This window comes from Camelus bactrianus, chromosome 9 (assembly GCF_048773025.1).
Source record: "Camelus bactrianus isolate YW-2024 breed Bactrian camel chromosome 9, ASM4877302v1, whole genome shotgun sequence".
In the NCBI taxonomy this organism is placed as follows: domain Eukaryota; kingdom Metazoa; phylum Chordata; class Mammalia; order Artiodactyla; family Camelidae; genus Camelus; species Camelus bactrianus.
The window spans coordinates 5,180,916-5,208,394 of NC_133547.1; the positions used below are offsets into that span (position 1 = coordinate 5,180,916).

Here is a 27,479-nt window from a genome sequence, read left to right on the forward strand (position 1 = left end):
CTAAACTGAGAGCTGCACAAAGGTAGAGACCGTGTCATTATCCCAAGCACTTAACACAGAGTTTGGCACATGGCAGTTCCTCCATAAATATTTGTTGACGATCAAATGTTTTGGGGCCCGCGAAGGACTGGGCTTGCTGTTGCTTTACCCAGCAGGATTCCTTCCTTTTTCACCTGGGTTTCTCTTTGAAAATTTAAGGAGTGCATCAATGAAAATCCTTTTGGCTGCAAGTAACATGGAGGTAAGTGGTTTCAGGCTGGCTCAGCAACTTAGTGACCCCATCAAGTACCTGGGCTCTTTGCATCCTTCTGCTCTGCCACCCTTGGTGGGTTGGCATGTTGTCTCATGTAGCAAGATGGCTGCTGCAGCCCCAGACATCACATCTTCACACAACTGTATCTGACAACAAAAGGAAGGGAGTAGGGTCCCCCTCCCCTTGACCAACTTCATAAATGGGGGGAAAAACTTTCCTGGAAGCCTCACAGCAAACTTCCTTTATGTCTCATTGACCCTGAATGGGCCACATCACTGCAAGGTGGAGGTCAGGAAACTAAATATCTCAGCCTGTATCATGTGAGGTCATCTGACAGGAAAGAGGGAGAAAACATATAATAAAGTGTAGGCAACCAGCATCTGTCTTGGGGAAGGATGTGAGGCATTCTGATTAAGGATTGGGATGAAAGATTTGGGCAAAAGAGCCCTTGAATCCTTTTTTTTTTTTTTTTTAATAGACTTTATTCTTTTAGAGCAGTTTCAGGTTCACAGCAGAATTGAGCAGAAAATACAGAGTTCACACATAGCCCTCCCCACTCACACATATATAATTTTAAAAGGTAAGGGCTGGGGTCCTGGGTACCTGGACTCTATATATCTCTTCTATATCAGTTAGAGTTTTCATTTCCTTTTGGATAACTAGAGACAGAAAACCTACTTTATTGCCTATGTAAGTGCTCGTGGGCATCAGATAAGTTTTGAACCGATTGCTCAAATGATGTCATCATGGACTCAGTTTCTCTAGACTTTTCACTCTGCATTCCATAGTGTTTCTATCATTCACAGGCTCCACGTGCTGTCTTCCCCACCATTGCTATCCCCACAGACCCAAGAGCTCTCCATGCGATGGAAAAAAGCAACCTTGCAGATCTAGCCTTCATACCACTGAGCCACATTATCCAGCAGAAGAGCATCTCTTCTTGTGAATCCACACAGCTCTGATGTCCACTCTGTCATTAGCCTGGCTAGGTCACGTGCCCACCTCTGAACCAGTCACATTGGGAAATGGGCTGTGCCAAGTGGCTTAAGCCAATCAGGGGCCACTTCTGTAAGTGGGTCAATTCCAAATTTACCAAAGAGAAAGAAGAGGGTAGAAATGATGCAGTGATGCTGGGGAGGCACCACCAAGGACCACGACCCCTTGCCCTCCACTCACCCATATCTTAATGACATTGGCACCTGCAGGCAGAGACTTTGGAAAAAGGCGTTTATTGGTGTGGTGGTCTCAACACTCCCCATGAATCGGAACACACGGCCCCCAGGGCCCCCCGCCCCCTCCCTTGCGTCCCTCCCCCTCCCCTCCCTGTCCCCCGGACCCTGGGAATGGAAGACAATGTGGGATGGGGCCCACGCCCCCGTCTGAGGTACAGTCACTGCCCCTTGCCCCCCTGCCCCTGCTCTACCCTTTCTCCCTATCCCAAGCTCTGGGTGGTGTAGTTCAGGGTGGGTGTTTATAGAGGGTCTCCCGGGAGTTGGAGCTGGTAGCCCGGCACCCTGGCCTGGGCTCGGGGTGTCTGTGCGGCGCCCCTCTCTCCCCCACTTGGTGCGATGCGCTGTGCCAGGGTGGGGTATTCCTACAATCGGAGCTGACGTGACAGCCTCAGAGCCCCTTCTTGACAACAGTTGCCCATCCTTGGGGGGAACCGACTGACTACAGGACAGCTGGAGCCAGGGGGCTATTGCTGGTCACAGTCGCTGGTTTTGTGGGTGTGTCTGAATGTGTGTGAGGGTGGTCAGGTCAACCTTCAGGAGGTTGGGTTGGTGGAGAGGCCAGGGAGTGGTAGACCAGTAAGCCCACACCTGTGGGTTGGCTGCAGGGGCGCTGAAGGCAGCTGGTTGGCGCTGCAGGTGGCCGAGGGGAGTGGGGCTGAGGAAGGGCAAAGCACTGAGACAGGCAGGTGACAGCAGGCACCAGCCTGACAGTTGGATGGAAGCACCGATTGGCCCAGAAGGGGGCCGAAAGTCCAGGGTGGACAGAGACGGGGAAAGTGGGAAGGTCTCAGGCCGCTGAGCTGGTAATGGGGCCTCTGGCTACAGGCAGCTGGCGGTTGACAGCAGGGAGGCCCAAAGCCAAGATGGAGATCCCGCAACCCTCTCATAAAGGCTGAATGACAGCTTGACAAAGTGATGCCCCTCCCTCCCCTCCCAACCTGCCCAGGAGACAGCCTTTCAACAGGGAGGGGAAGGGGCGGTGTGCGTGCATATATTGGGAAAGGAGGGAGCCTGGAAAACCTCTCCTCACGGCTTCTACCACGAAGCCCCCATACCTACCTCCAGCCAGAGTGGGAGACAGCAGGGACGGGGGCAGTGGATGTGGGGGTGTTGGGGAAGGAAGAGTGCTGCGCCCCCTTCCGCACCCACCCATCCGTCCACACACGCCCGCATGCGCGCACACACACGTGCAGGCTTACGCTCACACACACCCACTACACACGCACGATCCAGTTGACAGCCTGAGCTAAGAGAGGGGTGTGGGGTGGCCAGGGGTGAGTCACAATCGGAAAGGTGAACAGTGGCGAGAATGGCTGTAGAAAGATGCATAATTTTGCGTTATCCCTCACAGTGATGGGTTCTCTAAAGATCTTTCCTCCTCCCCTTCCTCTTCCTTTTCCTCTCTTCTTCCTCAGTGGCCGAGAGCTCTTCTGTTTCCTCGAGACCCACAGCGCTTGTTCCCCCTTTTCCTCTCGCTCTCGGCCGCAGGCCCCCCGCAGGGGGAGGCGAGCTGCACCGGTTCTCCCTACATCCTCCACCACAGCCAGCCCAGGGCGGAGAGGAGGATCAGGGGCCCTGGGGGCCTCGGGGCCGAGTTCTCCAGGGATCCTGGGCCTGGGGGGAGAAAGAGGGTCAGGGGAGGAGGCCCGGAGAGGGGAAACCCCATGTGTGTCTCTCCCAGGAGTCTTGTCTCTGCTTTGGTCTCCGAGGGTCTTGTCTGAGGCTGCCTCCTAGGGAACTTTCTGGGCTTCCCACTCAGTGTTTCAGTCTTAGCATCTGTGATCCCTGTTCCTTCTGCCCGCAGACCTCCTCCCGCAGATCTTGGTAGGGCTGGCTTCCTCTGACCATTGAGATCTCAGTTCAGATATCAGCCCCTCCAGGAAGCTTTCTCTGATGATCTGATCTAATGCTACCACCCCCAATCCTATTACTTATTTTTTTCGTAGCCCTTATGGATATTTAAAATTATTTTTGCTTAGTTACGTGTTTATAGATTTGTTTGCTTTTAATTTTATTTGTGTCTACTTGTTTATTGCTGTTCTACTGCTGCTGGACAGCAAGCTCTGCGAGTCCCCAGAGCTCGCCTCTTTTGTGCATTGCTGGGTCCCTAGCACCCAACGCCCAGCCCTAGGTGGGCGCTCAGTGAATATCGATAGAGGGATAGGCTTCTTGCTCAGTCGCACTGCTTCTGAGTCTCAGCACGCGTATCTTTCCTAAGTTCGAGGACATTCTCGGGGCGGTCTCTGCATCTCCACCTCCCTGGCCCCGCCCATTCAGCTCCCGCCCCGCCCACGCCTCCCCGGCCCCGCCCCGCCCCGCCCGCCGCTCAGGGACGCACGCAGGAGCCGCATGGAGGCGCTGGACATTCCCAGCCGGTTGGCTGCGCGACACGTGTAGTTGCCGTAATGCCGGGCGCTCACGTTGGCGAAGAGAAGCATCGAGCGGGTGCGCTCCGTCTGCACCTTCAGGCCCTCGGCCGTGCCACTGCTCAGCCTGCCAGGGACCCGGGTCAGGGACCAGGCCGCAGGACCCGGCCTGGGACCCACTCGAGGCGGAGAGACCAGCCCTGCACCCGCATCCGCGACCATCAGGCTCCCCAGTTCCCGATTCCCTGAAGACCCTGCATTCTGTCCCCTACCCCAGCGATCTCTAGCCTCCTGTTCTAGCTCCCCATGGATCACGGGCCACTCCCACCGACGCCCTTCTCCAGGCACCGCAGTCCCTCAGGGACATTGGACTCTCCCAGTGTGTGACCCCCCAACCTCTAGGTCTAGGGGTTCCCAGGCCACGCTGGACCCGGGTCCCAAGGGTCCCCTAAAGCTTCTCGGCCAGATCCTCAACAGCAACCCCTGACCCCAGACCTTCTTCCTGAATAGCCGGAGGAGACTGGGCTCCAACATTTATCATCTTGGGACCCCAAATTTTTAGTAAGTCACCCCAGTCTCCCGGTGCCCAGTGGACCCCAAGACCTAGAAACTAGACCCCCAGGTCTCAGGACCCAGTACTCTGCTCCCTCTGCCCCATTCCCTGCAGTCCAAAGAACTGAGGGCCCCACCACCACCATCCCCACGGCCCGCCCCGGTGCTGTCCTCACAGTCGGTCATCCTTGTACCACTGGAAATCCGCTGGAGGCACGGCCATGGCTTCGCAGCGCAGGAGGGCGGCCCGGCCTAGGGCCGTTCGGGCGCTGGTCACGTCCGTGATGGTCGGAGGATCTGGAGGGGGACCAGGATCACCGAATTCTCCTAGCCCAGTGGGGACGAAAAGGTCTCGCCCCCAGTCCCCTCCTCCGTCTTTCCCAGGAGTCCAGATCTCCAACCCCCTCCTTAGGCCAAACCCTTTCCTCCCTTAGACCCACCCCACCCCCTTCCTTCTCTCTCATATCCTTCATCCCCAGGGACCCAGGGCCCCCCCCCTTTGGTGCCCAGTGCCCGGGGGTGGGATGGAGGGGGCCTCACAGTTGACTGTAACCAGCACGCGGCGACTGTCGGGTGCAGAGTTCACCCCGTTGTGAGTCACGCACTCGTATTCTCCGGCTTGGCCCCGTTGGATGTCGGAAATCTCAAGGATCTCCCCCTCGGAGGTGAAGCCGTCTGTTGAGGGAGGGAAGGGGAGGGGCAGGGCCAGACACAAACACTTAACACGGGACAACACGGGCACAACACGGACACACATCAGCGGGGCGGACACCGCAGGGCCTGGAGTGCCCGGCTCAGTAGGAGTGGGGAGGGGGCTAGCGGGGCCCAGGATCTCCTGGTAGGGGTGGGGCAGAGTGTGGGGATCTGGGGCCAAGTAACTAGAACCCAGTGGTGAGGGTCATAGAACTTGGGGAGCTCAGGGGATTCAGTGATCTGGGAGTCCATAACTCAGATCATGGGGCTCACAGGACCCAGTGGGGAGGATCCTAGGATCTTGAAGCTCAGAAAGATTCAGAAAGATCCAGAAAATACAGACCCAATGGGGGAGGCTCTAGAGTTCTGTGATCTAGCTCTTGGGGTCCAAGGAATCAGGATCTGGTGACTGGGGACAGCAATCCAGATATCTGGGGTCTTATGCCAGAGCACTGGCTCAGATGACCCTTCGAGACTCAGAACATCCAGGGAACCAGGATATCAAGACCAGGACCTTGGGGCTTACGTGAACTGGTAGGCGAGGATCCAGGGATCTGAAACCTAGTTATTGGGTTCTGGGTCCCAGAGGATCTAGTGATTGGCACGGTTGGTCTCCAAAGACCCTGTGAGTGAGGATTTAGGGATCTGGGAACTAGTGGTGGAGATCCAGGTAAAAGGGGCGATGGATGATGGCACTGTTTTGGGACAGCTGTGGTTCTCAGCTCTACCATAAGAATTATTCAAAGGGCTTACTAAAACAGATTGTGGTGGTGGTGGTGGGGTTCTGACTCATTAAGCTGGGGATGGGCCCAAGATGTGCATTTCCGGCAGGTTTCCAGGTGATGCCAGTCTGGGGACCACACTTTGAGAACTGCTGCTCTAAAGGCATCCAGTAGAGGTGTAGTGATGTGAGCAGGAGAGGAGACCGTGGGCCAGGGCTGTAGGCTCTGGCCACCTAGTAGGTAGGGGTCTGAGTCCAGGAGAATCCTGTGAACTGGTGGGGAAGAGACTGGAGATACTGGGGACAGGGATGCGTGGCAAGCTGGGATCTCGCAGGCGATTTGGAGGAAATCATCCAGGCCTGGGATGGCAAGTGGGGATGGCTCTAAGGTTCTGGGGGGCTGCGGGTGAAATAACAGGACCAGGGTGGGAGGAGAAAACCCGTCGTCACCAGAGTTGGGGAGGGATCAAGAGAGAGGGATAACTGGGGGCCCAGCTGGTGGAGAAGGGGAAGAGGCTCTCGGCCAGGGGTGGGTCCTCACCTCGGAGCTGCCTCCAGGTGACCGTGGGCTCCGGCCGCCCCACAGCCAGGCAGAGCAGGTTCACATTGCTCCCCTCATTCACCGTCACGGGCGAAGAGATATTCACGATGCGGGCGGGGACTGCAGGGAAGGTGAGTGAGAGGCTGGGTGTGGGCCCCGGGACCCAGGATCCAGGCCCCAGCCCCTCCTCCCCCCGACCCGGGAGTCCCCGGCACTTCCTGTCTTTCTGTAAGATTCCCTCTGTGTCCTCCCTTCCCTCTGGGCCTGGCTCCTTCTCCAGCTGCTGCTCCTGTGTTTTCCTCTCTCTTTCTCAGTCTCTTGTCTTTCTCCACCTTCCTCCTAACTTGGTTTCTCTCTTCTATCTTCTGGCCTGAAGTCCTCCTTTCCAGTCTCTATTTGCATTTATGTATTAATTATTATTTTTTTAAAAAATCACTAAAATTAATTTATTTAATTAATGCTTATATTCTGCTTCTGGGTGTAAGCTCACCCTGTTCTAAGTGTTTTATAAAGATTAACTTGTTAAACCACCCCTCTGGGGTAGACATTGCTATAGTCATCAATTCTAACACAGGGGGGTGTTCTCCACCTCGACCCCCTGTCCCATTTGAAGATTTCTCCCATCAGGAAGGCCTTACGAGGTAGGACACCAGAATTTAATAGGCAGGTTTTTCCCCCTCTTCCAGCAGGGTATAAAATAAAGGTGCCCCTTCCAACTGACGATGTCTTGGATTTGATACATGACAACGTCATCTCTGTTTTGCAGATGAGGCGTCTGAGTCAGTCCGGCTTGCTCAAGGTCCCTCAGCCGGTGGGTGGTAGCGGCGAGGTTGGAAACCAGGGGATCTGGCTCCCAAGTCAGGGCTGGTCGTGGCCCTGCTGGGCTGTCTCTGGGGTCCTGTCTCTCCAAGTGCTCCCTGTCCTCCAGACCACCACTGATGCCATGCGAAGCAGCCCCCTGCCCCCTCCATGGATCTCTCCAGCCCCACCTCTCCTGCTCTGAATTCTGCTGCATCTGATCTGGCACGTGCTGTTCCTTTTCTGGGACCAGCCCTGCACCCAGCTGAAGGTCTCAGCTCAGACATTATGTCTGGGAAGCCACCTCTCCTTGAAAAGACACCTCCAGAGGGGCAGCGACAGCCTGCCTGGCTCCTTCTCTGTCCCCAGTGCGTGGAGCAAAATGCCTGCACATAGTAGGTGCTCAATAAACAGGGCTGAGAGAATGGATGCGGTCTTCCTCCGCATGCCCCCTCGCCCCCATCGCTCTCCTGCACTAGAAGCTGTCCATGACTTCCCCTTCCTCTGCTTGGCTGGAATCTGTGAGGGAGGATGTGTGTCTGCCTTCCCACGGCTGCATCCCTGGGATCTGCGAGGACATGAGGGTCCCCTCTCCCCTGCATCCGCCACCTGCTTTCCCCTCCGTGACTCTCTGGGGCCCCAGCCGAGGGCTCACCGTGGACGATGAGGTAGACCTGAGTGGTGTACGGCTGGTGGCGGGTCTGGAAGGAGCAGGTGTAGAGGCCCTCATCGCCCAGCCCCACCTGGGTGATGAGGATGGAGAACTCCTCCGGCGTGTTGGTGAGCAGCCGCACCCGTGGGTCGCTGGTCCAGCGATCGTTGCCCGCGTACAGGATGTTGGAGCGGTTCAGCCAGGCCACTCGGGTCACATGCTCATCGATGAAGCAGCTGGCGGGGAGGACAAGGGCAGGGCGGTTCTTCCCTCCCCCACACCTGCCTGGCCCTCCAGGGTCCCCCATCTCAGGGGCTTGGAGTTGGGGGAGAGGAAGGCCTGTCGCATCTCCAGTTCCCATGGCAGTCCTCGAAGGCAGGGGTGACTGTGCCCACTTTCCAGGCGGGCAAACTGAACCTCAGGGATGGACAGTTGTGAGCTCGTGTACAACAGAATAGCAGCTGATGGTTATTGAGTGATTGTTGTGTGTCAGAGAAGAGAGGGGAGAGAAAGTCTGGGGGAGAGGGACAGAGATGCAGAGTGATGAGGAACCCAGAGACAGAAGGACAGAGACCCGGGGGTGGGGGGGGGACAGGGACCCAGAGTGGGGAGGGGCCGAGCCTGGGACAACGTGATCCTGGCTCTCACAGTGGGCCACGCTGTCTGAGCTCAGGGTGTGTGCATAGACTTGAATCTTCACAACAACTCACTCGGTGGTGACCATTCTCCTGCCCATTTGACAGATGGGGACACTGAGGCCCATGGGTGGAGGTGGGCCCAGAGTTTCTGCCCCAATGGCCTCTCTCCGGATGGGGGAGGTATGGGCTGTGCCTGCAAGTCAGGACCATTTACCCCTAAGAAAGGTGAGGGGGCAGCCCCCTCTGAGTCCCGTACCTGAGGGTGGCGTTGTCACCTTCACACACCGTGTAGTTGTCTGCTGGCGAGCTGAACTCCAGGCTCTGGGAGAGCAGCCCTGCAGAAGGGGGAGTGGCTCAGCTCAGCAGGGACAGTACACACACACACACACACACACACACACACACACTGGCACACATGTTCACTTATGTTTCTCTTTCTGTTTTTTTTGGGGGGGAAGGTAATTAAGATTATTAATTAATTTATTTATTCTTTTTGATGGAGGGACTGGGGGTTGAACCCAGGACCTCGGGCATGCTAAGTATGCGCTCTACCACTGAGCTATACCCTCCCCCCACCCCCCGATGCTTCCGGAGATGCACACAGCAGACACACTCAGAGCCAACACACGCAACCAGTACCTTCCCACAAGCCTACACCGCCCAGACACACAAACCTACATTCCTCCAGAGACACGGAGACAACAGCCAACCCCAGCACACAAGCACAAGTGTGTGTGCGCACTGACACAAGAGCACCAGTACTCAATGCACGCATTCACAGAGGCTGTGTACAGACACCCACACCGACGGATGCACAGATTCACAATTACAGAAATGCAAAGGCACACATGCACACAGATACACACAGACAGATACACATGGACACCGACACACCCGCACATGGGAACACACGGGCACACACAGACATGTTCACAAGTAGTGTACAGACACACACACACACAGATTCAAGAATCCACAGATGGGGAGGAGGGCAGGGCTCAGTGGTAGAGCGCGTGCTTAGCATGGACCAGGTCTTGGGTTTCATCCCAGTACCTCCATTAACAAATAAATAAACTTAATGACCTCCCCCACTAAAAATAAAAAAAAATCTACAGATAGGTACACATATGAAGATACACACGTATACACGCACAGATACACACGTAGACGGGCGCACACACATGTATTCAGACTCATGGGTATGTAGGTACCTATATACACAGACACATGTACGTGTGTAACAGACATGTGCACTCTGTACACACATTATAGGCCTGAATTCAGAAATACATGGAAAGACACGCAGCGCCAGCGGCTCGCAGATACTCAACACACACATATGTCTACACAGACCTACAGACACACGTATGCAAGCACGCGCAGGAACACAGATGTCTGCGTACATCCACGCAGACACACGTCTATCACAGACGCACAGTCTGCCCTTGGGCCTGGTGTACAGCGGCACGCAAGCCTCCGCAGACCCCCGCGTCTACGCAGACACCCCGGTGTGCCCATGCCCAGCGGGGCACGCTCTGGCGGGCGCCTGCCCACGCCTGCCTGCGCACCCCAGCGCCTGGCAGAGCCCCCACCCCCACCCATTCATCTCTCTGTGGACCGTGGCCAGCGGCTGGACCGGGGCCAGGGAGTGGGGGCTGGGCACGCAGAGGCAGCGGATGGAGACAGCATCAGGAGGGGGAGAGGCGGTGGAGGCCAGGTGACCTTGGGCGCCTGGGGAGGGAGGGCCCCATCCAGGGCTGCCCTGGTGCCCCGCCCCAGGATGAGGAGCTAATTAATCTAATGAATTAATTGCCCGTGCCGCCCCAATGACTCCCGGAGGCCCTCTCCATCAGCAGCTCCACAGGACGGGGCGGGGGCAGAGCCAGTGCAGTGGGCTCGCCAGGCCCTGGGGTTGGGGGCCGGGCCCTGCAGCCGGGCCAGAGTCCCTCCTGCGCTTTGAAGAGCCCTGGAGGTGGGGAAGGAACTCGCTCTCCCTGCGCTGTGCGGAGGGGGGATGACACACACACCCCGGTAACAGGAGGGGACGGCCAGGACAGACAGACAGACAGACAGACAGACAGACAGACAGACAGACAGACACACACACACACACACACACACACACACACACACACACACACACACACACACACAGTCACTAGGGTCCCGGAAAGATGCACTGAGCCAGCCCCAGGGTCAGGAAATAGTCCCACAAGCAGTCACAGGAACCGGGTAGGGCCTGCTCGGAGGGACAGGAGCACACACTCTGAGGCGCACAGCCGGAGACACACACCCAGCAGAAGGTCAGTTAGAAAGGACAGCTCTCTCCCAGAAGCACTCCTATCAGCCACAGGAGGGGCAGCTCCAGGCCCAGCCGCCATTGCATCCTGACTCGACCCACCATATATAACCGATCCACACGGTTACACGGACACCAGCAGCCCCCCACGCGCAGGTGCAAAGTCTACACACGGTTACGCGCGCGCACACACACGTTGGCCTAATCAGTCACAGTGACACTACCAGCCCAGGAGCCATACTCGTCCCCACCCCCTCCCTCTGGAAAGTCATGCAGGAAGCTCCAGGTTGTGTAATGGAACAGTGACAGGGGCAGAGCCTCTCAAATACAAAGGCGCCGCCGCCCTGGGCCAAGAATCCGGCGCATGCAGGCATGCTGTCACCGACGATCAGATCACACACAGCCATAGCCACATTCACACACACATACACACACGCCCCACAGTATTTGTCATACTCTTGGTCACACACATCCCAGACCAAGGTGTCTCCATCTCTGCACCACTGACACTTGGGGCCGGGTGATTCTACTTTGTGGGGTCGTCTTGTGCAGTGTTAGGATGTTTGGCAGCATCCATGGCCTCCACCCTCTAGATGCCAGTAGCTCCCCCAACCCAAAATGCCTCTGGACGGGGGTGGGGGGGGTGGGGTAGGTATAGCTGCGTGGTAGAGGGCGTGCTTAGCATTCACGAGGTCCTGGGTGCAATCCCCAGTGCCTCCATTAAAATAAATAAGTAAATAAATAAATAAACCTAATTACCTCCCCACCCCCGACATTGCCAGATACCTCCTAGGGGGCAAAATCACCACCAGCCCCGCCTTGCCCCGCCTGTCTCCCCACCAGCCCTGTGACAGCCACTGTCCGAGGTTAAGGGGAATGACCCCAGTCTGGGGTTGAAGAGGGAGCTGTCCAAGGTGCCCCTCAAAACTTCAGGGCAGAACCCGGGGCTCTAGAGCTCAGCCTAGGGCCCTGGGGTGGGGTGTCGACCTCACAGAGGCAGGTAGGATCTTAATCATATGTCCCAACAGACAGAAAAACAGCCAAGACAGACAGACACACACTCCTTGCCAGGGAACCTCTCCAACACTCAAAGTGGGCCCCTGCCCCTCCAGTGGCCCCCCACTGCCTTCAGGATGAAGTCCCAGCCCCTCGGCCTGGCATCACTTTCCTGCCTCCCCTCCCCTGATGCACATGTGGCGGAGAGGAGAGGCGGCCTGTATGAGCCCATATGCGCTGCCACTCTGCTCCCAGGGCACCGTGGATCGGAGTCGTCTGCCTCCCCCACCTGCTCCTCCAGGGCAGGGCCAGGCTCAGACCATCTGTGTCCCCAGCACACCCAGCTGGGCCCTGGCTGAGAGCAGTCTCAGGAGATGAGTGATGAAGTTATCTCAAGTGGGTCTTTGATTCCTGGTCTCTGTGTCTATAAATTTGGATGTCATGGGCCTGCATGTCTCTCGCACAGTTACTACACATCAAGATCAGGAGGACTGTCTGTGCTGTGTGACCCTGGGTAAGTCCCTTCCCCTCTCTGGGCTTCAGTAAATGGAGCAGGGGTCAGGTTAGCCATTACATCACCCTCTCTGCCCCTGGGCCCGGCCCCTCCCTCTGTCTCAGTCCCAATTACCAAGGGTTGTGTCCAGGTTGGCTTCCCTCACCAGATGGGATCCTCTCAGGGTGGGGCTTGGGTGTGACCCACGTCTGGGTCCCAGCATCACTGGGCTCAAGGCTTGGCCCACAGGTGGCCTCAAGAGGTGTTTAATGTATAAATAAACAAGCTAGTGCACATGAAGTGCATTCTGTAGGAATTCTGCTTGGAAAACTCAGGCTCCCTATAACCTCCATCCCTGGTCTGTGTTCCCACAATGCCTGAACTACCTCCATTAGAGCTCTGATCACACTGTGTTGACTGTCTGTGTCTGTCTAGAAGTCTGACTAGAAGTTTCTTGAGGGCAGAGCCTAGCTCTGACTCAGGTCTGTGTCTCCAGCATCTCCAACCACAGGGCCTGGCCCAGAAGGCCTTGGGAAATATTCCTTGAATGGATGTAAATGGGTGCCTACAACATGCTTCTGCAACTCTTGAGCTCCTACTCATTCTTCAAAACCTCAAATCAAATGCCCCCTCCTCCAGGAGTACTCTTCAAGACAGAGTCTCCACTTTCTCTACTAGGTACCCTCTGACTCAGCTGGGACAGTGTCCAGGGTGTCTCCTCTACCTGATCAGGAGCTCCCCGAGGGCCTGGAATCTTGGCTGTGTCCCCCAAAGCTGGGCTTAGCTCTGAGCAGGGAACTGTTTGTAGAAGTAATTGATGGTCTCTAGAGACTGGGTGAGAAAGCCCCAAGAAGCCTAGGCTGAGAGATCAAACGTCTGCCCCACCCTTTCCCAGCAGGGTGATCTCCAGCCAGTCTGAGCCTCAGTTTCCCCAACTGTATTGCAGAAAGGAGAAAAGTAATAGCTCTTCCCTCTGAGGGTCTTTGTCAGGGATTCCAGGAGAACATGCAAACAAAACATTTAGCTCAGCGCTTAGCATGCAGAAAGGGTCCAGTAAATGCTAGCTGATCCTAACAGCACCTTCTTTTTAAGTAAACAGCTATTGTTATCCCTGGTTCGGTGTTGGTCCCCAGGGGCTGGGGGGAGGGGGAGAGCAAGGCAGGTCCGGGTTGTGGGTTGCTCTCTGCCCAGCACCCACCCCTGAGTCGCCGACTCTCGTACAGATGCCCCGTCAGCATCTGCTGTGCCCACCGCCAAGCCAGCAGAAGCAGGCTGTGAAAAGAATGACCCGGGGAGCCGGGCTGCCTGGGTTCAAACCCCAGCTGGGCTGCCGAGTTGCACAAGTTACTCCCCCTCACTGGGACTCAGTTTCCCCACCTGTAAACCAGGGACAGTCATCGTGGAGGATGAAAAGTCACCCAAGCAATGGGTTCAAACAGCTCTGTGTGTTGTCTGATTGGCCAGTTATGTGGCAGGTGGCAGGCTGTGGGCAGGGGTGGGGGGGAGATCCAGTGGTGACTGGAGGGACCACCTGGGTCTCTGCCAGTCCAGACTGGCAGCCCTCACACCTGTTTGATAAACCAAGGACTGAAGGTCGCAGTGGGTGAGTTCCCTTCTCTTGAGAGGAGGGGATTTCTAGCCACCTGAGTGACCCTGAGTCGTAGACAAGGATGCCCCTCAAAGGAACTCAGGCGAAGCTGGGACCCTCCAATGGGGTGGGGAGTGCTTGGATTCCACCACCCTAGAACCCACAGATGGAGAATGTATCTGAGCCACTGGCGGGCGCTCAGGGAGCTGGGGGTGGAAGTGTCACTGGATGGAGGGGGGTGGGGGGTGCGTGTGGCTCTGGCTTAGAAGGGATGTGAGAAGGGGCCGGGCCTGGTCTAACTCCCACTGAGGAACCCCCAGACCCCTCTTCCTCTTTGCTGACCTCGGAAGTCCTTCTTATCCCAGATGCCCAGAATCAGGATGCTAAGCCTAGAATCCTGGAACTTTCCACACGCTGGCCATTCCTTCCTGCTGGTTCCCACCTCAGGGCCTTTGCCTCTGCTGTTCCCTTGGGATCTTTCCAGGGCCGATGTCTCCCCTCTCGGTCTGACCTCCACTCAGCTGTTCAGACACCACCTGCGCTCACAAGGCCAACTCGTCTGCCGAGTCATTCTCACGTTCTCGGCGTTACGTATCTTCTCTGAAATTACCTGTTTACCTACTTGCTTGTTGTTAGGTTTTGTTCTAGTTTTATCTCTCTCCATCCCACTAGGACGTAAACTCCGTGAGAGCAGGGACTTCATCTGGCTCCCTCGCTGCTGTGTTTATAGATCCCCAGTGCCTGGAACAGCGACTGTGTGCTCAGTAAATACGTGTTAAATGAGCCCACAGTGAGGCAGAGTCCTCAGTCCAGGCAAATTCGGGTGCCTGGCGGGGGCAGCAGGTCCCCATGCCCAGTTCACTCTGCCCCAACTCCGTCTAACACGACAGAGGAACTGCCCCCAAATCCCCTGCTGCAGCGACTTTTGTAAGTGGATATATATAGGTGTGTGTGTGTGTATGTGCGTGGGCATAAAGAATTTAGTAAAAAAAAAAAGTAAAGCTAGAACAATCTCTACAGATGCCAGGGAGGTAGAGTTTAAGTGGGAAAAAAGCCAGCTGCAGGGAAATGGCTTTATTTTGTTTCTATCTTGGGAAATACACCAACAACCCCCCTCACAGATGTTGAACTCTGCGCGTCTGACTGTGTAAGTGAGAGAAGGCTGGGGAGGCCGTGCTCCCGGCTGTGAACCCCTCGCTCTCTCTCTTGTGACAGTGGGTTTGGGGAGGGTGGGGGTGGGACGCGGTGGGGTTTGCTCTCGCGCAGACCTGACGTGGCTGGTTCACCTGTACGCATCCCCCCCTAATGTGGAACACGTCAAATGAATCAACGGGAAGAGAGGCAATCTGGTACCTCCTCCACGGGCTTTTTCTCAGGCAGCCCTAACAGTCAGGGGGTGGTGGGAGGGTGCGGTTATCTTTCTGCCATCCTAATCCTGTCTTTGTTCACCCCTGTCCCATCCCTCTTGCGTGTAGTTCTCAGATGGGGGACAAAAGGTCCAGAGGTGGGAAAGGACTTGACCTAGGTCACAGACCACCTCCTGGCTCCCCTAAGAGACACGTGGTGTGACAAGGAGGAACACTTCCAGAGTCAGGGAGGGAGGGACAGATATGAAATTGTGCTGAGCCCAGCAGGGAGGGACAGGCAGGGACCAAAGACAGAGACAAATAGGATGTCACCCAGGGCTAGGGAACTCCAGAAATGGCTGAGACTTGAGAAAGACTTAAAGAGGCAAGTGATAGAGAGACACAGACAGGTTGGTAGAAAGTCAGACAGTGATTCAGACAGGTCAGGTGGGAGGGTTCCTCAGACCTCTGCACCAGTGAGGTAGGGACCCTCCAGCCCTCTGTGGCCCAGCCCAGCATCCTACCTACACTGGGCTGAGTGTGTGCGACTGTGGGCGGCTGCAGGTGTGGCTGGCTCCAGGTTGGACTTGGTGATGGGTGTTTATATGACTATGCCTGACTGCTGTGTGTGGGCGGGAAGCTGAGAGCAGCTGTCTGGCTGAGACTGTCTCTGATGGTGTGTCCCTGACTCTGTGATCTTGTGTTAGGGCAGGGCCTGGGGGGATCCTCCAGAAGCCTTGAATTAGCTCTGTTCCCTGCCTCCTGCCTTCTTGCTCTCCCCTCCCCTCCTTAAGGAGCATCTCCTGGACCCCAGGATGCCAGCCTGATGGGGAGATCCGAGATCCAGTTCTACATCCTATTAACAGAGACTGCCAGGTTCACCACCTGAGCCCCCCACTTTCCCTTCTCCTCTTCCTGCTCTGTGGAGACCAACTCCCAGGCCCCCTTCCCCACAGGGAGGGCTGAGATTAACCCTCTGACCCCATGTTAACCCTTTCCTTCCCTCCCTTCTCAATCAGCCCCCGTCTCTCACCCTCCATCCTACCCCAAACCAAATATTCAGCCAGAGCGTTCCATGTCTGAGTTCCCAGCCCAGCACCCCAACTTCTTGCCTTCTTTCATTCTCCCACACATAACGGCAACACTCCAAATACTAACACTTTCTTCCAACCTAGACGACCCAGCTGGGGATTTCAGCCCCTTACCAGGTGGGAAACCAGACCCCACCCCCTTCTTTTCCTGGCCCTGGGACGGAGGTCCACAGACACCTCTGCCCTCTCCTCTTACTGATCCTGGGAAGATACCATCCCCCCACCTCTGCTCAGAAACACCTACCCCAGCCCTCAGGCCAGGACCCCCAAGGGGACCCTCTCCTCGTAGAGATGAAGACCCCGGACGGGGCAGCTCCCCTATCTCCCCCCAACTCAGTTCAGAGATCCTGCTCAGAGACCCTTACTTTCGTGTCTGATCTCCCTCCCCGACCCGGAGCCGCAGCCTCCCGCCCCCAGGCCGGGACCAGGGGTCCACGACCCTCTCTCTCCTGCCCGGAGAAGCAGACCTCCGCCCCTAGGCCCAGGCTCAGGCCCCAGGACGGGGACCCCCGCCCCCGGGCATGGATCCAGATGTCCGAGTTCCCCCTTCCCAGGTGGGGGATGCGGCCCCCGCCCCCGGGCCCAGACCTCGGCGACCGGGGGCCTCCCCTTCTCCGCCCTGAGATGCAGCCCCCCTCACCGCCCCCAATCCCCGCCCGGGACCCTGGAGTCCAGGACGAGTCCCCCCGCCCCCGGCGCTGCGGTACCTCGGCTGATGACGGCCAGGCCGGCCAGGGCGGCGGCGGCGAGAAGCCGGAGCCGGGCCCCGGGCGCAGGGGGGGGCATCGCGGCAGCGGCGGCGCGAAGGGGGAGGGGAAAGGGGGGGCCGGTCCGGGGCGCGCGAGGCCTGGGGGGAGAGGGGAAGGGGGAGGGGGACCCCGCCTGCGGCTGCACCGGCCCGGGGGGCGGCGGGGGCGGGGGGAGGGGGCTGGGGGGGCGCGACGAGGCGGCCGGAGCTGCAGCAGACCCGGGGAGGGGGCGGCGCTGACGGGCAGGAAGGCCGACCAATCAGGGGAGGCGGGGGGCCGGGGAGGCGGGGCCGAGGGGGGGTTGCTTGTTGGAGGGAGAGGCCTTTGTTACTGCGGCCCGGCCCCTACCTCCTCCCATCCCGGGCGTCCCCACGGCTTCCCACCTCGGATCCCTAGGAACCCTGGGCCTGGGACACTTCCCGGAGCCCACCTCCCTCCTGCTTCAGGTCCCGATCTCATCCTCCCTCAGACATAGAAATCTCACCCCCCAGGCCCCTTCTCCCCCAGCCCCCTACTCTCTCCGACCCAAGAGTCCAGGCCGCCAGCTCCTTCCTCCTCAGACCCTGGAGTCTGGTCCCTCAGTCCCCATCTCCCCCAGACCCAGAAGTCACAGCATCCAGTCCCTTCTTCCTGTGGGACATCGTTCAGCTCCTCCATCTACTTTCATAAATTAGACTGACTTCTGGGGTGAAATTTACTTCTTCCCTCCACCCCAACCCTCATGCTCAGGGTAACAGGAGAATGGGGAGAGATGGGGGACCTGACCTTGGGAGATGGCAATCCAGGGTTTAGGTACAAAAAGTCCCCACTCCTCATTCTTTCCCTTACTTGCCTGCGTGACCTTGGACCAGTCAAGATGGAAGATGGAATAGTCTCTATTTCTCAAGGTTATTGAGAAGAAGAAGAGCACTCCTGGGGAGCTGCTGGCTCTGCCCAGCACCCCAGCCACCTGCAGTTAGGTCTTTCCTCGCAGCCCCACTATGCACCCATTTAATAGGTATAGTCCTCTCTCCTGGCTCACCAGGTGAGGCATCCCTGCCCTACGTCCCCTGATATAGGTTTTAGGCAAGAAGAGGACAATCCCTGAGCCCACTCCATGTTGGGGGCAGTTGGAGGCAGGAATTTTTGAAGTCATCTCTTGGGGCTGTTTTAACTCCAACTCAAATCCTCAATTCCTTCCCAATCCCCCCACAGCCAATCTGTGTGCAAGAGCAGCTGACTCTGCCTCCAAAACAGATCTCTACTCTGTCCTCTTCTTCCCACTCCACCCTGCTCTGAGCTGTCACTGTCTCCCCTGAATGACTGCTCTGACTATAAAAGCCAAGGCTCTGGTCTCCCGGCCTCCACCTTGGTCTCCACTTTCAGATTAACCGGCCCCAAGCAAGTAAGCCAGCTGATGCCACTGCCCAGCCTCACTCGTTCACTTAGCTCCAGCTGCTCTGGCCTTCTGTCTGCTCCTCAAACAAGCCAAACTTGTTCCAGCCCCAGGGCCTTTGCACTTGCTGTTCCCTCTGCTGGAATGCTCTTCTCACCAGATTGGCACAGAGTTTCTTATCATTCAGGTTTCATCTTTGAGAAGCCTTTGTTTATTGTACTATCCAAAGTAACACCCCCTCCCAGAAGGAGGAGGGGCAAGATGGAGGCGGAGGATTAAGAGGTACAAATTATCAGATATAAAATAAGCTACAAGGATGTATTGTACAACATGGGGAATATAGCCAATATATTATAACTATACCCTAACCTTTAAAAATCGTGGATCACTATATTATATACCTGTAACATATAATATTGTACATGAATTATACTTCAGTTTAAAAAAATATGACATTGTAAAATAAAGTTAAAAAAAAAGTAACCCCCACTCCTAATGCCTACCTCTGTTTTGTTTTCTCCATAGCCTTTACCATTCCCTTATTTTCTGTGTTCACTTGTTTATTTCCTGCCACCTCCCTTTCTCTTCATTCACTACTTCCAGAATGTGCACTTTGCTAGGGCAGGGTTTTGTGTTTTTGTTTGTCTGTTTGTTTAATTGAGATAGAGTTGATTTACAATACTATATTAGTTTAAGTTATACAACATAGTGAGTCAGAATTTTATTTATACTTCATTTAAAGTTATAAAACATTGGCTATATTTCCTGTGCTGTATGATGTATCCTTGTAGCTTATTTACTTTATACACAGTGGCTTGTACCTCTCAGTCCTCTATCCCTATCCTGCCCTCCCCCTTCCCTCTCCCCACTGGTAACCACTAGTTTGTTTTCTGTGTCTGTGAGTCTGTTTCTGTTTTATTATATTCATTTGCTTGTTTTATATTTTAGATTCCACATGTAAGTGTGATCATACAGTATTTGTCTTTCTCTGTCTGACTTATTTCACTAAGCATAATACCCTCCAGGTCCATTCATGTTGTTGCAAAAGGCAACATTTCATTCTTTTTTATGGCTGAGTAGTATTCCATTATATTTATACACACCAAATCTTCTTTATCCATTCATCTGTTGATGGACACTTAACTTGCTTCCATATTTTGGCTATTGAAAATAATGCTGCTATGAATTTTGAGATGCATGTATCTTTTTGAATTAGTGGGGTATTTTTTTTTCCAGATATATGCCCAGGAGTGGAATTGCTGGATCATATGGTTGTTTCAGTTTTAGTCTCTTGAGGAACCTCCATACTGTTTTCCACAGTGGCTGCACCAATTTACATTCTCCCCAACCGTGCACAAGTGTTCCCTTTTCTCCACATCCTTGCCAACATTTGTTATTTGTGGTTTTTTGGATGATAGCTTCCACTAAACTAGGCTGTCTCACTCTTGGCATCACTGACATTGGGTTGGGCTGAGTGATTCTTAGTAGGGGCTGCCCTGTGTGTTCAAGGCTGCTGAGCATTGTCCTGGGACTCCAGCCACTAGGTGTCAGTAGAGCTCCCCCACCCCCAGTCATGACACCCCAGGGTGTCCCAGGGAGGGGCAGCCTTGCTCCTGGTTGAGACCCCACCACCAGGCACCACCAGCAGTGTTTGTCTCTGGGGAGGGGCACTGAGGTCTAAGTCTTGCTTTTCTATCTTATCTTTTTTTCATAACTTGTTTATGCAAGACCTCTTTGAAAATGAGCAAACTGTTAAAACTAAGTGTTGGGAGTTAAAATAAGAATAGGAGGGAGGATATAGCTCAGTGGTAGAGTGCATGCTTAGCATGCTCTGGGCCCTGGGTTCAATCCCCAGCATCTCTGTTAAAAAATAAAAATAAATGCACTTACTTCCACCTCCCCTGACCCCCCGAAAAAGAATAGGAGGTGTTGGAAGGGCCAGATGTTAGGGTGAGCTGGGAGAAGCCTGGACCAGCTCCTTGGGGCAGCAAAAACAGACCCCTCCTCCAGTCTGTGCTCCCCTGTTTCCAAGATGGGGAGAAGCACTCCTTATGGGTCCAGCTCCCAGGCAGACAGGGGCACTGGGATGGACCTGGCTTTGCCCCTTTGGTTGTGAGCCTCTGGAAAGGACCGCCCCCTTTCTAAATGTTGGCATCCTTGCAGGGAAAGGTGGGGGACTATCTCCCATCTCATAAAGTTCAGATGTGACCCTACACAGGCTTCTGAACCTCTCTGGGCCTCAGTTTCCTCCTCTGGAAAAGGGGCACACTGTCCTAACAGGGACACTGGGTTAAGTGGATGAAGGCTGAGGGCTTGGAATGCACTCAATCCTGGCCAGTGCCCTTATCACAGTTGTTGCCATCACCCCGGTTTGTACAAATCTGTCTCCCCGTGATCGTGATCTCCTCCTTGGCTGGAGAGACGAAATTGCAAGGTTCACTCAGCTACACTCCTGACGGTTGACCAGATAATCAGAGGATCAGGGGTTTGTTCTGGGGACTCAGACCCTCTCTTTGGTGCAGATGGGGCACCCCAAGGGGTGACTCCGGTCTCCATGGGAACAAGAGCATCCTACTCTGAGGGATAATAAGTCTCGGTGGTTTAGGCAGTTTAGTGCCCATCTCGGAGACCCGGCGGTTCCCTGCCCCCACCGCATCCCCCTGGATTGATCTGTGTCCCAGTCTGGACAGGGAGAGGCCTGTCTCACGCCCAGGTCCCTGCGGTGCTCAGCATAGAGTGTGGCACCTGGAGGACCTGGGGGAAACATGTGTTAGATGAGCAACTGGAGGAAGGAACAAGAAACAGCGAGAGACAGAAAGCAGGGAACAGGGAGAGAGGGAAGGAGATGGATGGCGACTGAGGTGTCGAATGACCCGGAGGTGGAGGCAGGGACGTAAACCAGAGAGGGAAAGAAGGATGACGGGGAGATGCACAGAGGGAGAGAAAAAGCAGAGTAGTGGGAAGAGAGACAGGCAGCCTGGGGCAGGACGCACAGGGGCAGGGAGGGGTCCCAGCATCACCCAGCACCCTCGGCCCCCGAAGACCCTGGGACAGGTTTCTCTGAATTGATGGATGGATGGGTGGATGGATGGATGGATGGGAGTGTGTGATTCTCTTTGCATGGAAGTCCTACTTCCTCCTGTCTGCCTGGGGAACTATTACACTCCCTACCGGACTCAGCTCAGGTGGAGTCCGAAGACTCCTGGGAGAGGAGCCTCCCTGGGTGGGGCTTTGGCAGTGCCCCGTGCCTCCTCCATCACCAAATGTCCTGTTCTGGTTTGGGCTGTCTGCTGCCCCTAGCAGTTTGTGGCTGACTCACCTGCGTCTCCTGCACTCCCAGCTGGCCTTAGTGTGCAGTGAAGGGCTCACTCGGAGGGTCTGGGTTTCCAAACCCTGCCCATTCCAAAGAGAGGACTCTTTGGACCCGCTCCTGGGAGGCAACCGCTAAGCCCTTGGAATGTTCTGCCTGATAAGAGTGTCTTTGTTTATCTGGAGACCTTGGGACACACCAGATAGTCAATGCTAACAGTGTGATTTATGGGGGACACCTTGGGTCATGGGGTATCAGCTTGACCTCCTGGGTGGTGGTGGAGCTGGAAATCAGGGTCTATGTAACCTGTAACCAACCTCCAATAAAAGCCTGCACGGCAAGGCTCAGGGGAGTGCCCTGGCTGACAGCGCTTCATGCACGCTGCACACATTTTTGCTGGGGGATCACGTGATCTGGTCAGTTCCCGGGGACGGGACAGCTGGAAGCCCCTTCCTGGTCTCTCTGCCCTGTGCGCCTCTTCCCTTCGCTGGTTTTAATCTCTATCCTTTTGCGGCCATAAACCGTAACTGTGGGTGTAACAGCTCTGCTGAATTCCGTGAGCCCTCCTAGTGAATCACTGAACCTGAGGGTGGTCCTGGGCCCCCAACACAATGGACGTCAGCAAACGTCTGCTCAGTAGGGAGTGAGCTGGACGGCCCCGCGGGCCCTCCGCGTGGGCTTACCCCATGAGATTCCTGACTGCACTTCAAGTTTTTGATTCTTATCCTGGTTCAGAGAGGCTGTGACTGGCCCAATGTCACACAGCCTAGGGTGGGAGCCCTGCCCATCCGACCTCTTAGTGCCCTCTTGTCTCTCTCGACTCTGGAGGAAGAAGGTTGGCCCTGTAACCATTTCTTGGAAGATGATCCACTTCCCACGTCATCTTTATTGGCGGAGCTGCTGCCGGCTCCCTGCCGTTCCCACCCTGCCGCCCACCCACGGGGACATCGCGTTTTTCCTGAAGGGTGTCCCATCCATGTCTATGCTTCTGACCAGATTTGCAGATGAGAGGCCACTCCATGTGGCTTTTCTTAGGCCCACGTTGCTTTAAAAAAAACACAACAATATGGTCTTGATTACCAACATGTTTGAATCCAGAAATTTCACCCTGAAATCTGGATCTCTGGGTTTCTCTGAGAAAAAAAAAAAATCAGAAGACCTGGCACTAGAGATCCCAGCCCCCCTCGGGGTGGGAGGGTGGAGGGAGGCATGCGAGTGGAGAGGGCTGCTGTCTGGCACCCCCTTCAGCTGGGGCACCTGCTCTTAAGATGGATGTGGGCCCCACCGGGCACTTATTTTGTTACCTGCCTGGCTCCCGTGGGCTTCTGGGTTTGCAGCCTCTGCACTGGAGCCTTATGAGATCAGGAGAAAATGGACAGAGACAGGGATGGCTGCTCCAGGGGCGAAGAGTCCTAGGATCCAGGGGCCCTGAGCAGGGCACAGCCTTTCTGTGTGACTTGAGGCCCTCTGAGCCTCAGTTTCCCCATCTGCGATATGGGGATGTGGAGGATGGGAAACCATAATCCCCAGTGTCCCTGCAGAGAGACCTTGACGGTCTCACTTCCCTTCTACAGGTCTCCCTTTCTCCCTCCGTAGAATGCCGGGGCTGGATTTGGTTGGCGGCAGCATCCCTGAGGCTGCAGGCGGGTCACGGTCACTCTGGTTCACAGCCCCGTGCGGACTCTGCAGTAGCAACGGTCCACTTCCCAGTACTGCCTCCTTCTCGTGTTTCACCTGTGTTCCTGAGTGCCGGCCTGCCTGCCCAGGCCGCAGGCTCCTCAAGGGCGGGGAGCAGGCGTGCCCCTGGTGTGGGCGGCAGGAGGCCTTGGAGTCTGAGCTGGAGTTGCCCGCTCCTGCCCTGTGGGTCTGCGCAGGTCTGGATCTACACGGCTGCGAACCACACGTTGGAATTGATCTGTCCTGGAGTTTGCGTGTCCACAGTCTTCTTTCTCGCTCAAGAGCCCTAGACTGTGGGAGACCCAGATCCTGGCATCCCCCTGCCGTGGGCAAGCCCCTTCCCCTCTCTGGGTCTCCCTCAAACAGAGGGGTCCAACCAGCTTCTGTGGGCTGAATCGTGTCGCTTCCTCTCCTAGATCAATACGTTGCAGCCCTAACCCTCAGGAGCCCAGAATGTGACTGGAGACAGGGCCTTTATAAAGAGACAGTTAAGGTACAGTGAGGTCACGTGCGTGGGCCCTAATCCAACAGGACTAGTGTCCTCATAAGGAGGCGATCAGGACAGATTCATACAGAGGGAAGGCCGTGTGAGGACACAGGGGAAGACGGCTGTCTATAAGCCAAGGAGAGAGGCCTCAGAAGGAGTCCACCCAGCCCACACCTTGATCTTGGACTTCTGGTTTCTGGAATCATGAAAAAATAAATTTCTGTTGTTTAAGCTCCGAGCCTGTGGTCCTTTGTCCAGGCAGCCCAAGCAGACTCGTAATGCCCCCTTCTAGATTTCACTGTCCTCTCCTGGCAGGCCGTGCGTGGCGCAGGGGGCTTGGCTGCCAGAAGGGAACGCCTGCTTGAAGAACTGGACGGATGCTCCGTTCATGCCAAGCCCTGCTTCTCCCCTCCGGCGGCCATGCATTGGAACGAGCTGGAGAGCCTGCCCTGAGTGCAGAGCCTCTGGGCTCCAGTCCTAGGGAGGGTGGGCTCACGGGTACGGGGGCCCCTGGGAAGCTCTGTTTCTCGCGAGTGCCCTCTGGTGGCCTTAGCAGTGCAGTAGCCCAGCTCAGGGACTTACCTTCAACGGAGACCAGCGAAGTTTCAGCTTTATACTCCATGGGTGTTTCTGGTTCCTCCAGCAGCTCTGGTTTCGGTTTCTTGAGGATCAGGGCCTCGTTGGCCTTGGGACTGTGACTCTCCTCCCACCATTTAAGCATCTTCATTCTGGGGCAACGAGCCCTGGGGTTAATGCTGTGCTCAGCACATCCAGGTTCCCGGAAGGAGCCCTGGGCTGGGGGTCAGGAGACCAAGTTTCCCACTGTTTGCTTGTTGTGTGGCCAGCACTCCCCTCCCCTCATCAAATGAAGATACAAGTGACCGCCCAGTGCCCCCAGGACAAAGTCCCAGGCCCCCCAGCCTGGTGACCCTTCACTACTGTGCCTTTCCTCTGCTTCTTCTTGGCCCCCTAAAGTTTTGATATATATGCAATTTTTTTCTGGACAAATTTCTTTTGCACTTTCTTTCCTTCATAAAATTTCTGGCGTATTTGTGCATATCAGTACACGGAGAGCTCCCTCAGTCTTTTTACAGCAGTGTGGTGTTCCCCTGTGTGGGTGCACCACCGATGATATAACTGGTCCCCTTCCTCTTCAACCCTGTCATCTGCCAGCCTGCTCACCAGTCCCCCTTAGGTCATGCGTCTCCACAGAGCAGCCAGAGCTACCTTACAAAGACAGTCATCTGCCCCTGTCCTGCCCCGGTGGGTCTCCATCCGATGCTCTTTGCACTGAGAGAATTGGATCTGAACCTCCATTTCCTGTCTGAAAAAACCCTCCCTTGACAACAATGCCTGAAAATGCTGAGGAGAACATCACCACACAGAGAGCAGGCTGAGGCTGTAAGGAAGCAAGGAACTGAAAATCAGACGCGATGAACCAACTAGCCTGGCGACCCTTTTCTGGAGAGCAAGGGGCATTGCTGGTTAGGGTAACCACCGGGTTTGATTTAAACAGCCCAGTGATGAAGGCTGGCAAGGCTTTGGGTGCACATGAGGTGGAGAGTTGGAGCTGAGACCCCTCCAACCCCTACATGGAGGGGGACCTAGAAGGAAAAACCCAGTCATTGCTCAAAAGGATGACAAGGGAGCATGTCTAATATGGCCTGGGCGCTAGGTTGAGAAAAAATGTTTTCCTCTTAGAATTTGAGGCCACAGTCCTGCCCTTACAGAGATGTGGGTCGGAGAGCCCCAAGGTGAGCGATCAGCATCAATCAATAGCTTGGGGTTTGGCCATGTAACGTTCCTGCAGATCAAGTCCCACCGAAGACCCACAGAGAAGCACCAGGTCAGTCAGGAGGCCGAGGGAGCAAGGGGCAGGCGTGGGTGGGAGCTTTTGTTGTGGTTTCCACGGAAAGGCAAGGCGAGGTGGGGTAAGCAGACTTGGGATTGGCTAGTCTGAATAACTTCGGTGGCCTCTGGGCTATCGGGGTGGTCCCTAGTGGTCTGGTACCTGAAGTGTAATGACGTAAGAGTGCGAATTAAGAGGACAGACAAAGCTGAATGAACTGGAAGAATCACGGGAGGGAAATAAAGGACATGAATAAATGGAGCAGGCCTTGGGAAAGGCTGGCTGGTGAATTTTAACTTGACACTCACGCAAGGAGGACAAGGAGGAGGAAGAGCAGCGCTGACGCAATGGCTCCATACACGATGCCCTGGATCAGCCCCTTCACGAACACACTGGAAATTGAATTCTTATCTGGAATCAGAGGGAAGTGATAGCCATTCTTCCCCTTAGGCTGTAAGGTTGGACCCACTACTCCTTCCTCTGGCTCTGCACCCACCCTCACCTTGGTCCCTAGGTGTCGTTCCAGCCCAGTCACTCGCCCCCTGTGCACTTACCTGGTATCAGGAAGATGCTGGAAGCGTGGATTCCGTGTTGGTTCTTCCCCTCACAGCGGAGGCGCGTGACTACTTCTGGCTCCTCAGTGAGGCTGATGGTGCTGTTGGCCCAGGGGCCAAGCATGAGGGAAGTCACCTGGAGGCCACTGTCCGGGCCGTTCACACCCACGGGAGCACCTCCCATCAACCAGCGCACGGAGGGCGTGGGGATCCCGTGGAAGGAGCAGCTGCACTGCAGTGTCTTCTTCAAGGAACAAGAGGAATGGAGCAGCCTGGCCGGCGCTGTGGGGAGGGAGGGTCAGGAGTCAGCAAGGCGTCCTGACTTCCCTTCTCCCCTTGCTCCAGGGCCCAGTCTTCTCCTTATTTGTGACTCATATGGAGCTTCAGACTTTCTGGAAGCCCAGAGGAGCTGGGACTCCGCACAGTTCCCTTTATCCTGTCTCCTTGTCTGCCGCAGACCCGGGCTCAGCTCTTACCTCTAGACTTTCGGCCCCAGAGGCCAGGGAAAGATGAGGTTGCTCCCCGGACTACTCCGGGCCCCCCAGCCGAGGGCTCAGCCTTGCTCTTTGGCCCATCATTCCTCCCAGGCTCTGGCTCGCCCCTTGCCCACCAGCACTCACAGGCCATCTGGAGTTTGACCGTGCTACTCCTGGTCACGTTAGCCAGGGAGAAGTTCAGATGACACCCGAGGGCAGTGCTGTGGTCCTGAGGCTTCCGGGCTAAGCGCAGCCCCGAGCGGGAGGAGGAGCTGCTGGAGCCATCCGTGCTGGAGGACACACCGGGCCCTTCCCAGGAGAGGAAGAGGGCTCTGGCTTCTTCGCAGCTGCCTCTGACGGTGCAAGCCAAGGTCACAGGTTCCCCAGATGCAAGGATCTCTGGAATGTGGAGCTCCGGTTTCTGGGTCAGGTCTGGAGGAGAGAGACAGGTTGGACCCAAAGCCTGGAGACAAGGGACCCTCATGGACACTTTGCAGATGCACAGAGTTTTCAGGCTGCAAAGTGCTTCCCCACCCTCGAGCCCATTTGGCACCCACCCTGACTCCGCCACCTCATGGAATTTGGGATTATTGTTACTGGTGGCTTTTCACATGTTTATCTCCCTTCCCTGCGTGGAGGGAGCACACCACGGTGTCTGGGGGAGCAAACTGAAGAGACTTGCTTAACGTAGCAGAGCTTGAACCAGAACCCCGACTTTCAAGACTGAGGGTAAGTCCATCTTC

The 27,479-nt window shown here is 55.8% G+C and overlaps 2 protein-coding genes across 5 annotated transcripts; both read right to left on the reverse strand.

Moving 5' to 3' along the window:
* Window positions 1–1,572: 1,572 nt before the first annotated feature.
* On the reverse strand, window positions 1,573–17,122 carry IGLON5 (IgLON family member 5). The gene is made up of 8 exons (XM_074371041.1): window positions 16,967–17,122; window positions 8,703–8,781; window positions 7,812–8,044; window positions 6,359–6,478; window positions 4,944–5,078; window positions 4,580–4,700; window positions 3,824–3,978; window positions 1,573–3,099 (listed from the first exon to the last, which is right to left on the reverse strand). The coding sequence occupies exons 1-8, from the start codon at window positions 17,043–17,045 to the stop codon at window positions 3,011–3,013; spliced, it is 1,011 nt and encodes a 336-aa protein (XP_074227142.1). The 5' UTR covers window positions 17,046–17,122; the 3' UTR covers window positions 1,573–3,010.
* Window positions 17,123–22,606: 5,484 nt separating this feature from the next.
* Window positions 22,607–27,220, reverse strand: LOC105062784 (sialic acid-binding Ig-like lectin 5). Of its 4 annotated transcripts, none has more exons than XM_074371030.1 (5): window positions 26,737–27,220; window positions 26,261–26,542; window positions 26,015–26,117; window positions 24,440–24,585; window positions 22,607–22,738 (listed from the first exon to the last, which is right to left on the reverse strand). In XM_074371030.1, the coding sequence occupies exons 1-5, from the start codon at window positions 27,218–27,220 to the stop codon at window positions 22,725–22,727; spliced, it is 1,029 nt and encodes a 342-aa protein (XP_074227131.1). In that variant the 3' UTR covers window positions 22,607–22,724. The 4 variants fall into 4 exon arrangements, with proteins under 4 accessions (XP_074227131.1, XP_074227132.1, XP_074227133.1 ...); XM_074371031.1 differs by lacking the exon at window positions 22,607–22,738 and adding an exon at window positions 22,764–23,583; XM_074371032.1 differs by lacking the exon at window positions 22,607–22,738 and adding an exon at window positions 22,764–23,661.
* Window positions 27,221–27,479: the final 259 nt, after the last annotated feature.

What these genes read in the sequence shown, in the direction of transcription:
- LOC105062784 (XM_074371029.1), bottom strand. Translation starts at nt 27,220, where the DNA reads ATGAGGGTCCCTTGTCTCCAGGCTTTGGGTCCAACCTGTCTCTCTCCT. An exon ending in CTGGGGCCGAAAGTCTAGAG is followed by an intron (nt 26,543 to 26,736) that starts GTAAGAGCTGAG and finishes CCCTCCCCACAG; the next exon opens with CGCCGGCCAGGCTGCTCCAT. An exon ending in CTCCTCCTTGTCCTCCTTGC is followed by an intron (nt 24,586 to 26,014) that starts GTGAGTGTCAAG and finishes TCGTTGCCCCAG; the next exon opens with AATGAAGATGCTTAAATGGT.
- IGLON5 (XM_074371041.1), bottom strand. Translation starts at nt 17,045, where the DNA reads ATGCCCCCCCCTGCGCCCGGGGCCCGGCTCCGGCTTCTCGCCGCCGCC. An exon ending in CGTGCTGGTTACAGTCAACT is followed by an intron (nt 4,701 to 4,943) that starts GTGAGGCCCCCT and finishes GTCCCCCTCCAG; the next exon opens with ATCCTCCGACCATCACGGAC. An exon ending in TGGTACAAGGATGACCGACT is followed by an intron (nt 3,979 to 4,579) that starts GTGAGGACAGCA and finishes GGTCCCTGGCAG; the next exon opens with GCTGAGCAGTGGCACGGCCG.